The sequence below is a fragment of the Urocampus carinirostris genome, chromosome 17 (assembly GCF_059441175.1).
Source record: "Urocampus carinirostris isolate Australia breed hairy pipefish chromosome 17, RoL_Ucar_1.0, whole genome shotgun sequence".
NCBI classification, from domain to species: domain Eukaryota; kingdom Metazoa; phylum Chordata; class Actinopteri; order Syngnathiformes; family Syngnathidae; genus Urocampus; species Urocampus carinirostris.
Window position 1 is genome coordinate 8,060,081 of NC_142365.1, and position 12,250 is coordinate 8,072,330.

Consider the following 12,250-nt stretch of genomic DNA (forward strand, 5'->3'; position numbering starts at 1 on the left):
TAATGTGTTCCTTGAACGATTTTGCCTATTCATCAAAACTTTAATCAATTCCATTAAAATCTGTCGTGGCGACGAAAACGTAAGTAAGTTTGGATTTAAGTGCCAGGATTTAGACCAGGTGTCACCAATGCGGTACCCGCAAAAACAAACCCTGCACGGGTGACAGAAAATGTACCGAATTAAAATGTGTTTTTCCTTTATCATATATTTTATGATGTTTTGAAATGTGTTCTTTTGGCCAAAAAAGTAGTTTAGTTTTTAAATCATTAATCAGGGCCCATGAGACAATGCCGAGAAAAGCACAAGAAAATAATGAGCCGCTTAATGTCAAACAATAAGCTGCAGTTTTAAATATGTCCACTGGTTGTCAGCAAAGCGAGGAGCCATTACCAAAGCAACCCAATGTAGCTGTATTTGGCAGGCTACCATTTATCAACCAGAGAACATTTGACAAAACGCCCATCCTGATGTTATTTTACTAGAAGTAACGGACACACTGTTTAAGGCAATATGATTGAACTTCATGTGTGGATGGCTACCTTAACCGAATCTGTTGATACCCTTTCTATCTCCAGGGATTGGAAATAATCGGTTTTCAACTGGATTAAAAAATATAAAATGAAAACGTTTATCCTGGGTGTCTTTGCAAGCTTTTAGACGGTAAAGTGTAAGGTGGCCGTTTCTTCATTCTCACATCTCCGCCCTGGCATTTTTCCGGCCGTATAAGGCAAGCGGCAGGTTGTTCTGCATGATGACTTGGTTCACTGGCCACAGGGTCAGCCTGCAGGAAGCTCATTAGAGTGCAACTCAACACTTCTTTCTTCTCTTTCTCCACTTAGATCTCCTCGCTGGGGTGAGCATGACCATCACAAGGCATCGCAGCGAGTGCTGAGAAAAACAAATAAACGCCCTACACTCCGATCGGAAAAGATGCGATTCCTTCTGTGCTGTCTGCTGTTCTTTAAATGCACTTGTGTCATGTCTGCCTACGGGCCCCATCAACGGGCGCAGATGACTGGTGATATATTGCTGGGGGGCCTTTTTCCCATTCATTTGGGGGTTGCGTCCAAAGACCAGGACCTGGCAGCACGGCCCAAGTCTACACAGTGTGTCAGGTGACCCACTTAAAAATGTGTCTTATTTGGGTTGGAAAATCTGTATCCAGAAAATTAAACTTCTTGTTACGATATATCCACTGTACACCCCCAACTCCTTGGATAAAGTGACCCTGCCTTGTGAAATTTTCACTTTACAGTGTGGAATATGATTTTCTAGGGTATTTTTCCTACTTAAGAAAGGTTTTTACTTCCAGGATTTACCACCCCTGTACCCTTTGTACTGGATCTTATTACATTTATAATCATCCAAGTGTTCTTGTTATACATTGCAATTTATTCTTTAAACATGCTACCGCTTATTATGTTATTTCCCCTTCAGGTTTAATTTCCGTGGTTTCCGTTGGCTGCAGGCCATGATTTTTGCAATCGAGGAGGTCAACAACAGCACGAAACTCCTGCCCAACATCACGCTGGGATACAGGATCTTCGACACCTGCAACACCGTCTCCAAAGCACTGGAAGCCACTCTCAGTTTTGTGGCCCAAAATAAGATTGACTCATTGAATTTGGATGAGTTTTGCAACTGCACCGACCACATCCCGTCGACGATTGCTGTGGTCGGTGCTGCTGGATCGGCTGTCTCCACGGCCGTGGCAAACCTATTGGGACTGTTTTATATCCCACAGGTAAATATGTTGACCATAAATTCTGTCCAGGGGTACGTCCCCAGCGGTTCGCCTCTGCTGGCGCCTTGCAGCTGTCTTAGAACTAGTTCGGACCAAGGACTCCAACTGTTTAATTAAATCAAAGAGGGCCTGCAGCAGGTAATGACACGATGTGATTTCTGCCTAGTGCTCCGAACATCAGTGAAAAAAATCAATGAACCGCAAGTAAAGTGCAGGGGTACTGTAACTACTGTATGTGCAGGAAAGTAAGACATTGTGCCGCGATTGAAACACTCTTTTTTATGCATCCTAAATCTTAATCAACTCGCGCTACAGTTCATATTAATTAAATTGGCATTACCAAAAAGAGCAGGAGTGCAAAAATAATATTCTCAAAACAAACTGTACAGACTAAAAACCACAAGCCCGTACAAACAGAACAGCGAGTACAAATGCTGAGCCATGCGATTGAACTTAAGCCCTCCCATCCCTTGTGCACATGTTAAAGTAATTGAGAAGAGACAAAGTATCACTACTACTTCATAAAAAAAAAAACATATCATTTTACATGCCGGCACTAACTAAGAAGGGGTGGCCGATAATTATCAGACTGATAACAGCCTAATATGATGTCACAGTTTTCTGAAAAATATAACTGATAATTAGTAACCTACTGCCACACTAAAATAATCAGCCAACACAACTTGTTAGAAATATTCCTAGCATTCACCTATAACGACGTTTTAATGTAGTACAATCAAAACTTAGTCTCCCCTTTATTACTTTGTCATGTGCACAAGGGATGGGAGACCTTAAGAACAGTTGCATGGCTGAGCATGGATACAGACTATTGCGATTGTAAGGGCTTCTGTATTTTAGCCAATACATACATTGCGTTTTGAAAAGGTTTTTGTCGCACTCCTGCACATACTGTATGTTAATGTAAATTTAATCAATATTGACTGCTGTGCTCGTTGATGTAGATTGACAGCTGCGGACATAGTCTGCAAATGAGTGTGTTTAATTGTGGCACAATGTGTAACTTAAAAAAGAGAGGAAAAGGTATTCCAATCTAAATCTGCCAAATAACGAATTCCGGGTTCAACTTATGTTTCAGATCAGCTATGCCTCATCCAGTCGTCTCCTTAGTAACAAGAACCAGTACAAATCCTTCATGAGAACCATTCCTTCTGACGACTACCAGGCCATGGCAATGGCCGACGTCATCGAATATTTCCAATGGAACTGGGTCATCGCCGTGGCCTCGGACGACGACTACGGTCGTCCCGGTATAGAGAAGTTCGAGAAAGAGATGGAAGAAAGGGACATTTGCATCCATCTCAATGAACTCATCTCTCAGTACATGGAGGACCACGAAATCCGAGCGCTGGCCGACAGGATCGAAAACTCCAGCGCCAAAGTGATCGTGGTGTTCGCCAGTGGACCCGATATGGAGCCTCTGATCAAGGAAATGGTCCGGAGGAACATAACAGATCGCATTTGGATCGCCAGTGAAGCCTGGGCAAGCTCCTCTCTCATCGCCAAACCCGAATATCTGGACGTGATAGCAGGCACTCTTGGTTTTGCCTTGAAGTCGGGGCCGATTCCCGAGTTTAAAGAATTCCTTCAAAAAGTCCAGCCAGATAAAGACAGTCACAATGAATTTGTTAGAGAGTTCTGGGAGGAAACTTTTAACTGTTACCTGAAAGACAGTACGAGACTCCGAGACAGTGACAATGGTAGTACAAGTTTTCGGCCTTTGTGTACCGGCGAAGAAGACATCACCAGCGTGGAGACGCCGTACCTGGACTACACCCACCTACGCATCTCATATAATGTGTACGTTGCGGTTTACTCGATTGCTCAGGCCCTGCAGAATGTCCTAACATGCACTCCTGGACAAGGACTTTTTGCTAACAACTCTTGTGCTGATATTAAAAAAATGGAGGCGTGGCAGGTAAGATACTGCACTTCCTATACAATAATGCTAGAGTAGACCCCTGGGAAATGTCGTTAATCAGTTCTGGAGTAGGGATCCCAAAGTGAGATTGTGTATAGCAGGGGATAGAAATCTATGGTCAAAAGCTCTTAACCCCCAGTACCCTGGAAAAAGAAAATTAAAATAACAAAAGTATACAGTATAGTAATTACCACCAATTTGTGATTAACTTGAAATTAATTGACGACTCAAGAATCCCTTAACCGCCTGATCTGACTCAGATACAGCAACTTCATCCTCTGGTCGCCGTAGTTGTCCGGTGTAAAGTATCCTCTAAATATCATACTATTCTATAATCAAATGTACTTATCTCTCAAGAAATTAAAAGAAAATAAAAGATCGAAAAACAAACTAAAAACTAACTCATTCACTATATTACATATTGTATTCTAATTTTTTAAAATTACATTTCCTTTTTGTCATCTTATTACTGTTACATAATTTAAAAATTCAATTTTCTGTACCAAAAAAATGTAATAGAATAGTAAGCCTGCATAGCTGGCATACATTCCACATGAATAATTTTTGGACAATATTTTAAAATATACATTAACTGGACCCTTTAACCACTAGGGTCGAAGGGGCACCATTTCCTGTGGTGTGTCTTGGGCAAGTACAGTATGGTGGCGCCCATCGCTTTCCAGGCAAACAACTGTATACAAAAAGCATTTCATTACAAACAAAATTTTCACTCTGCAGGTACTGAAGCAGCTCAGACACCTCAGATACACAAACAGCGCAGGAAAAAAGACGCACCTTGACGAGAACTTTGACGTGGCTGCAAACTACACCATCATGAACTGGCACAGATCGGCTGAAGACGGTTCCGTCGCCTTCGAGCAAGTTGGATACTATCACATTCATTCGAAGAGGGGAGGCAAGCTGGTCATTGATGAAACCAAGATTCTCTGGAATGGATACAGTTTGGAGGTACGTACCAATCACAACTTTGTGTCTGGGGTCCTGGGACTATTCTGTTCAGAGTTTCAGGCAGTCCGTAGTTCGAATTCTTTGTTTTCAGTTGCACTAAACAATACAGTGACATCTAGTGTTTAAATATTACAAAGTGTTCCTTTAAGTTTGGCTTGTTTTCTTTCTGTCCAGGTGCCTTTCTCCAACTGCAGTGAGGACTGCCAACCTGGCACCAGAAAGGGCATTATAGACAGCATGCCCACATGTTGCTTCGAATGCAACGAGTGCTCAGATGGCGAGTACAGCAACCACAAAGGTGCGCCAAAAACCTGTCTTTGTATGAAACTCCCTGATCTAAGATTGATCTCTCCTCGCAGACGCCAGCATTTGCATCAAATGTCCCAACAACTCCTGGTCCAGTGGGAACCACACCTCCTGCTTTTTGAAGGAAATCGAGTTTCTGTCCTGGACCGAACCGTTCGGGATCGGTCTGGCTATTTGCGCGGTGCTGGGAGTAGTCTTGACAGCCTTCGTGATGGCTGTGTTTGTCAAATTCCGCAATACCCCCATTGTCAAGGCCACCAACCGAGAGTTGTCCTATGTTTTGCTCTTCTCGCTCATCTGCTGCTTCTCCAGCTCGTTGGTCTTCATTGGGCAGCCACAAGACTGGACGTGCCGTCTGCGCCAACCGGCTTTCGGCGTTAGTTTTGTCCTCTGTATTTCTTGCATCCTGGTCAAAACCAACAGAGTGCTTTTGGTCTTTGAGGCCAAAATCCCTACTAGTTTCCAGCGCAAATGGTGGGGGTTAAACATGCAGTTTCTTTTAGTCTTCCTCTTCACTTTCGTCCAAGTTATGATATGCGTGGTGTGGCTTTACAACGCGCCCCCTTCGAGTTATATGAACCACGACATAGATGAGATTATTTTCATCACCTGCGACGAGGGCTCCGACATGGCGCTAGCTTTTCTCATCGGCTATACCTGCCTCCTGGCGGCCGTCTGTTTCTTTTTTGCGTTCAAGTCACGCAAACTCCCCGAAAACTTCACCGAAGCCAAGTTTATCACATTCAGCATGCTTATATTTTTCATCGTTTGGATCTCTTTCATCCCCGCTTACTTCAGTACCTACGGGAAGTTCGTTTCGGCGGTGGAAGTTATCGCTATCCTGGCGTCTAGCTTCGGAATGCTGGCCTGTATTTTCTTCACGAAAGTCTACATCATCCTCTTCAAATCTTCCCGGAACACCATCGAGGAAGTCAGGTGCAGCACTGCTGCCCACGCCTTCAAAGTGGCCGCCAAAGCCACGCTAAAACAGGGCACGGCGTCCAGAAAAAGGTCCGGAAGCTTCAGGGGATCGGCTGCCTCCACCCCGTCGTCCTCCGTCAGCCTCAAGGGCGACGTCGGCAGCGAAACGCCATCTGAAAAGAACAAGCCGAGAGTGAGCTTTAGCAACGGGACTGTCATGCTGTCTTTGAGTTTTGAAGGGAACAGAAGGAGTTCGCTGATGTAATAGACTGCCATTTTGCTTTGCCTTGTCAGGATATTGCACATCACCTTCCCCAAGAGGGTGTTAACTAGGGTGAAACTACACACACCTGAAGTGTTTCCCATACATAGTAAGATTCTGGCTGGCCACTAGGGTTTAATTGGGCCGGGGAGTCTCAAAAACTTGTTTTATTTACATTTTATTTATATTTTCAAATCTTTTTGAATGCAAAGTCAATCATAATAATTTTTAGACTTTTCATTATATAACGCTATGGTGTGCATTTGTGCTATGTATCTGTCATTCAGAAGGAATCTTGGTCAGTCTGCATCTAAATGTAAATGGTCTGCAGTTATATACATAGCGCTTTTCAAATCAATGGAGACCTCCCAAAGCGCTTTACAATGTGCTTTACACTTACCCATTCACACACATTCACATACCGATAGCATTAGGGATTCAGTGTCTTGTACTGCCCCATGTTAAAGCCTGCTCTCTCATTCAGTTGTTGCGGTGTTCGTCCCGCCCCGCTTGCACCGTGATTAGATGGCTGAGTAATGTGTGACATTGACGAGCGTCGCATTTTTCCCCATGTTAAACATTTTTCAACTTTCGATGACCAGAAGAAAAAGTTTAGCGCACAGCGGCGCTGCGATTGCAAGCAATTTTGAAAAATTACTCAGAGCAAACAATCTTTTGGTGGACACCCTAACAGTAGCTCATAAATTACATGTTACAATAATCTCCTGCAAACCATTAAAGAAGATCGGGCATCCTGTCATAGTAGCAATCACAAAAGCAGCCGTACTGATAATTAATACTGTAATTTACACAATCATCAATATGAGTATTAAATTGAATTGAATTTAAAACTTATATCAGTGATTTGGTCTGTTTTATGTTTGTTTAGTGTATTCAAAGGCTGTCAGGTCATTTTGATTGTTATGTCAGGTTTCGTTTTTGTTTTTTGGTTCTGATTTGAACAATTAGTTGTTTTAATATCACAGTTTTTTTTGTTTTGCTTTGCTGGATTTTGTTATTAAATACTATTCATCGTTGAGCAAGCCTACCTCTATTCATGCTTCCCTGTTTTGGGGTCCACACGCTAATCTTGTCCCCTTTTATTTTGTGAGTCACGGCAGGGCAAGGAACAAAACTTATGTAGCTTGTTTGGTAAACTTTATTGTACATAGTTCTGGCATTGACTCGTCTAACACTTTGTTTAATAACGAGGACAAAATGACTATGTTTACATTAAATGAATAAAATAAAAGTAAACATGCAAATAAGAATCAATGCATTTCACACGCGCAAACTAAAACAACCAATACTTGTAAATAATAGAGAAGATTGTCTGATTTGTAAGAAAAGCTTGCACGAGAATAGTATAATAGTGCCAACTCTCTCCCCTCTTTGCATAGGATGTCGTCAGAAAGCGCTTTTCCTAGTAAAGTGGTCGTTCAAACAAAAGACGGAATAAGCATCCCCCCCATGCATAAGCATGAGGGAAATGGTGAAAAAATGATGCATGAAACGAAGCATCAATATCAATAATTATTCACTCGACTCATCTCGGTTGTGGCGTCACACAATCTGTGCTCGGAGCTGGATTGGGATCAACATTTTCCTCATGCTAAGGTTTTTGAGTTTTTCCTTGCCCTCATATATGTTTTAGATCAGGGGATAATATACTGGACTGTCTCAGAAAATTAGAATATTGTGATAAAGTTTTCTGTAATGCAATTAAAAAAACAAAAATGTCATACATTCTGGATTCATTACACATCAACTGAACTATTTCAAGCCTTTTATTATTTGAATATTGCTGATTTTGGCTTACAGCTGAAAAAAACTCAAAAATCCTATCTCAAAATATTAGAATACTTCCTCAGACCAAGTAAAAAAATAATTTTATAACAGCAAAACTAAATCAAACATTTGAAAATGTCCATTGATGCACTCAGTACTTGGTTGGGAATCCTTTTGCACGGATTACTGCATCAATCCGGCGTGGCATGGAGGCAATCAGCCTGTGGCATTGCTGAGGTGTTATGCCCAGGATGCTTCGATAGCGGCCTTCAGCTCATTTGCATTTGTAGGTCTGGTGTCTTTCATCTTCTTCTTAACTATACCCCACAAATTCTCAATGGGGCTCAGGTCAGGGGAATTAGCAGGCCAATCAAGGACAGTGATGCCATGGTCAGTGCACCAGTTACTGGTGGTTTTGGCACTGTGGGCAGGTGCCAGATCATGCTGGAAAATGAAATCCTCATCTCCATAGAGCTTTTCAGCAGATGGAAGCATGTAGTGCTCTAAAATCTCTTGGTACACAGTTGCATTTACTCTAGACTTGATGAAACACAGTGGACCAACACCAGCAGCTAACATGGCTCCCCAAACCATTGCTGACTGTGGGAACTTCACACTGGATTTCAAGCAACTTGGATTTTGCTCCTCTCCAGCCTTTCTCCAGACTCTGGCGCCTTGACTTCCAAATGAAATGCAAAACTTGCTTTCGTCTGAAAAGAGGACTTTGGACCATTCTGCAACTGTCCAGTGCTTCTTCTCCATAGCCCAAGTCAGACGCTTCTTCCGTTGTCTTGAGTTCAGAAGTGGCTTGACCATGGGAATACGGCTATTGTAGCCCATTTCCCGGACACGTCTGTGAACTGTGGCTTTTGATACCTGGACTCCAGCTTCAGCCCACTGTCTTTGAAGCTCCCCCAAATTCTGGAAGCGGCTCTTCGTCACAATTTTGTTAAGGCTGCGGTCATCTCTCTTGGTTGTGCAGCGTTTCCGGCCACATTTTTCCCTTCCAACAGACTTTTTGTGGATATGCTTTGAAACTGCACTCTGTGAACAGCCTGCTCTTTGAGAAATTTCTTTTTGTGTCTTACCCTCCTGATGGAGGGTATCAATGATGGTCCTCTGGACAGCAGACAGATCAGCAGTCTTCCCCATACTTGTGATTTAGTTTACTGAACCAAGCTGAGTGTTTTTAAGGCTCAGGAAACCCTCGCAAGGTGTTTCGAGTTAATTAGATGATTCAGGTGATTAGTTGAATAGCCTACTTGTATATTTTTTCATGATATTCTAATATTTTGAGATAGGATTTTTGAGTTTTCTTAAGCTGTAAGCCAAATTCAGCAATATTCAAATAATAAAAGGCTTGAAATAGTTCAGTTGATGTGTAATGAATCCAGAATGTATGACATTTTTGTTTTTTTAATCGCATTACAGAAAATAAAGAACTTTATCACAATATTCTAATTTTCTGAGACAGTCCAGTATATATACATATATATATATATATATATATATATATATATATATATTATACGACCCCCCCCCCCGAAAAATGTAAATAAATATATGACTGACTGATAAAAGAAATGAATAAAAATCACTCTGCCCTCATATTTATTTCACACCTCAATATCCACCAATATCAGATAATATTACGACTCAGAGTGGATTTCATTCAGTTTTAAATCTATAATATTTTTCTTTAAAAAATCATCTCAATATGATCAGTCCATTTGCAACAAAGGCTCATAGAAAATCCGTTGAAAAGAGTTTGAGGGAACTTTCCGTGCTTGCTTATCGCGAGTGCATGACGAGAGCAAACAGTGCAGATGTGCCTCACGTTTAAATGCTATTCAGAATTTGCAGCCCACCTTTATTTATCTCATTGCATTCATTTCAACGGCAGATAGTCAAAACTGCAGTTTGCACGAAAGTTTGGGATCAAAATCTAGAATGGAATCCCCTCGTCCCCGTTTTCAATCCCGAATGTGGATTATATAGCGACCTCTAGTGGTTTAAAAATACTTTATTCACGTAACCAAAAAACTACAATAGCAAAAAACACATGTACTATTGTATAAACATGATTTTTTTTTCAATTAGACGATGAAATACAGTGCCTGAACACAGTTTCGTGAAAATGTATTTGCCTCTTCCTGATGTCTGTTTTTTTATTTTTATCAGTCATAAAAAAATTCAGATAATCAAATCAATTTTAATATTTTACAGAGGCAACCCAATAATATACAAATTGCAGTTTTGAAATGTTGAATCCATTTATTAAGGCACATAAAACATCATAATGTATCTGGCTCTGTGTGAGAAAGTAATTGATCCCTGAAGCACAGCACACAAATAATCCCACAGGACATGACACACAAATAGCTTTTTATGGCTCTGTATATTTCTTTTCATATTTGTTTTTAAATAGGATTCGTCTCATCAAATTGGTTTTCAAACACTCACAGTTAGAGGAAAATTTAACATGTCCCTGTTTTAAGCACTAAATTTGGTATTCACTTTAGTAGTATTCCTGTAGTAATATTTTGTAGATGTCCTTTCACTAGGTAGAATCAGAAAATATGGAAATAGGTTTCTGGAGGGGCGGCACGGCGGAGCAGTAGTTAGCGCGTGTGCAGCACAGTTCTGAGGTTATGAGATCGAACCTCCTGTGGGGAGTTTGCATGTTCTCCCCGTGCTTGCGTGGGTTTCCCCAGGGCACTCCGGTTTCCTCCCACATTCCAAAAACATGCATGTCAGGTTAATTGGCCTTAGGTGTGAATAAACGAGCGAGTTGTCTGTCCCAGTGTGCCCTGCAACCAGTTCAGGGTGTCCCCTGCCCACTGCCCGGAGATGGCTGGCATGGGCTCCAGCACCCCCGCAACCCTAATGAGGATAAGCGGTGCAGATAATGGTTGGATGGATGGTTTCTGGAGGTTGCAAATATGTAGCCTTGGGACATCCGTAGTGTGTTTTCTAACATGCTTCAGCTACAACGATCTCTAGTGGTGAATTGTTGTGCACTGTCACTTTAACAAAGCCAAGAAGCTTTCGAGGAGGACACACTGTGAAAGTCAGGATCAGTTTTGACCTTATGCAGGCTGAAAAAGCAGTTTAACGAGTGAAGAACCGAAAAACAAACAATTCGATGTCCAGCCGAGACCAGCCTGGTGTGCGCATCTGCTCTGCGGCGTAAGATGAGAATAAAACACATGCTGTTTGCCTCAGTTTTCAATACAATCACTCCACTTTTGAGCAGTTAGGAAAACCAATTCCAAGTACAAATATCATAGTATTTATTAACACAAAAAAAGAAAAACATGAAAAAAATCACAGTCAATTAATTTAAATTGCATTGGATTATCATTTTGCCTCAGGTTTTAGCTGCCCTCTTTAGGTCATTATGAGAACTACAGTAATATATTAGTTCATGTTTCTAAAATGGCCACAGGGAAGTACTCAAAAGCTACCAGTTTTATATTATTTTCTAAAAAATGTTACTGTTATTAATACAGTATGATATTCGCGGTTCATGAATCCCAAAATCACTTCGATTAGGGGATGGCAACCTAAAATGTTGAACGAGCCACTAAGCATATGTTAAGAGCTACAAACAAAATTAATATCTTTATATAAGCCTTGCAAAGAAGGCAAAATATACTGTATACATATACTGTATATATCTATATTCATTGAAAAGGCAGTGTCAGGTTTGTCCTCCAACAAAAACTACTGTACAGTACTGAATATCATTATTCGTTATTAATTTTCTTCGAAAGAGCAAGAAGAGGCCACGAGGAGGAGCCAAAGAGCCGCATGTGCATGTTGCTGACGAGGTTGTCGTGGCATCACGTTAAGTCATTTCTATTTCTATAGTCCTTAATTACAAGGAGTCGGATTTTTGGAGCAATCCGGATGAATCGATAATATGCTTAAGCACAAACGTATAACCTCATATAGTCAAGTCATGTTTATTTGTATAGCCCTTAATCACAAAGAGTCTCAAAGGGCTGCACAGACGACAGATTATTGCAAACCACAGACTATAATGACACCACCCCCTGATCTAAAACCTACATGAGGGCAAGGAAAAACTCAAAAACCTCAACATGAGAGAAATGAAGAAACCTTGAGAAGGGACCATACATGAGGTCACCCCCCTTCCAGGATGACCAGGGGCCAAAATGGATGTTGCACCAGGTAATTGTAAAAAGTAACGTTATAATAGGTTTAGTCAACCATCAAAACATCATGCCAGTTAGAAATCAAATTTCCTGGATAATCACGATGACCAGAACCAGTTACCAAGGTACTCAGGTGTTCT

General features: G+C 41.3%; 2 protein-coding genes across 4 annotated transcripts in view; one reads left to right on the plus strand and one right to left on the minus strand.

The window, feature by feature from the left end:
• LOC148349082 (cationic amino acid transporter 2) overlaps positions 1 to 12,250 on the minus strand; it is a 53,777-nt gene that overhangs the window by 20,526 nt on the left and 21,001 nt on the right. For all 3 annotated transcript variants that reach the window (XM_088321519.1, XM_088321517.1, XM_088321518.1), the window contains 2 exons: positions 4,661 to 6,052; positions 4,479 to 4,573 (listed from right to left, as the gene is read on the minus strand). The gene's annotated coding sequence lies outside the window, so the exon portion shown is untranslated. The remainder of the gene's footprint in view (positions 1 to 4,478; positions 4,574 to 4,660; positions 6,053 to 12,250) is intronic.
• casr (calcium-sensing receptor) lies at positions 1,457 to 6,144 on the plus strand. The gene is made up of 5 exons (XM_088321516.1): positions 1,457 to 1,744; positions 2,841 to 3,680; positions 4,422 to 4,652; positions 4,827 to 4,950; positions 5,012 to 6,144. Exons 1-5 carry the CDS (start codon positions 1,472 to 1,474, stop codon positions 6,142 to 6,144), a joined length of 2,601 nt encoding a protein of 866 aa, XP_088177642.1. The 5' UTR covers positions 1,457 to 1,471.

Coding starts and splice junctions, on each gene's coding strand:
- casr (XM_088321516.1), top strand. CDS start 1,472: ATGATTTTTGCAATCGAGGAGGTCAACAACAGCACGAAACTCCTGCCC. Junction 1,745..2,840: donor GACTGTTTTATATCCCACAG/GTAAATATGTTG, acceptor CTTATGTTTCAG/ATCAGCTATGCCTCATCCAG. Junction 4,951..5,011: donor CGAGTACAGCAACCACAAAG/GTGCGCCAAAAA, acceptor CTCTCCTCGCAG/ACGCCAGCATTTGCATCAAA.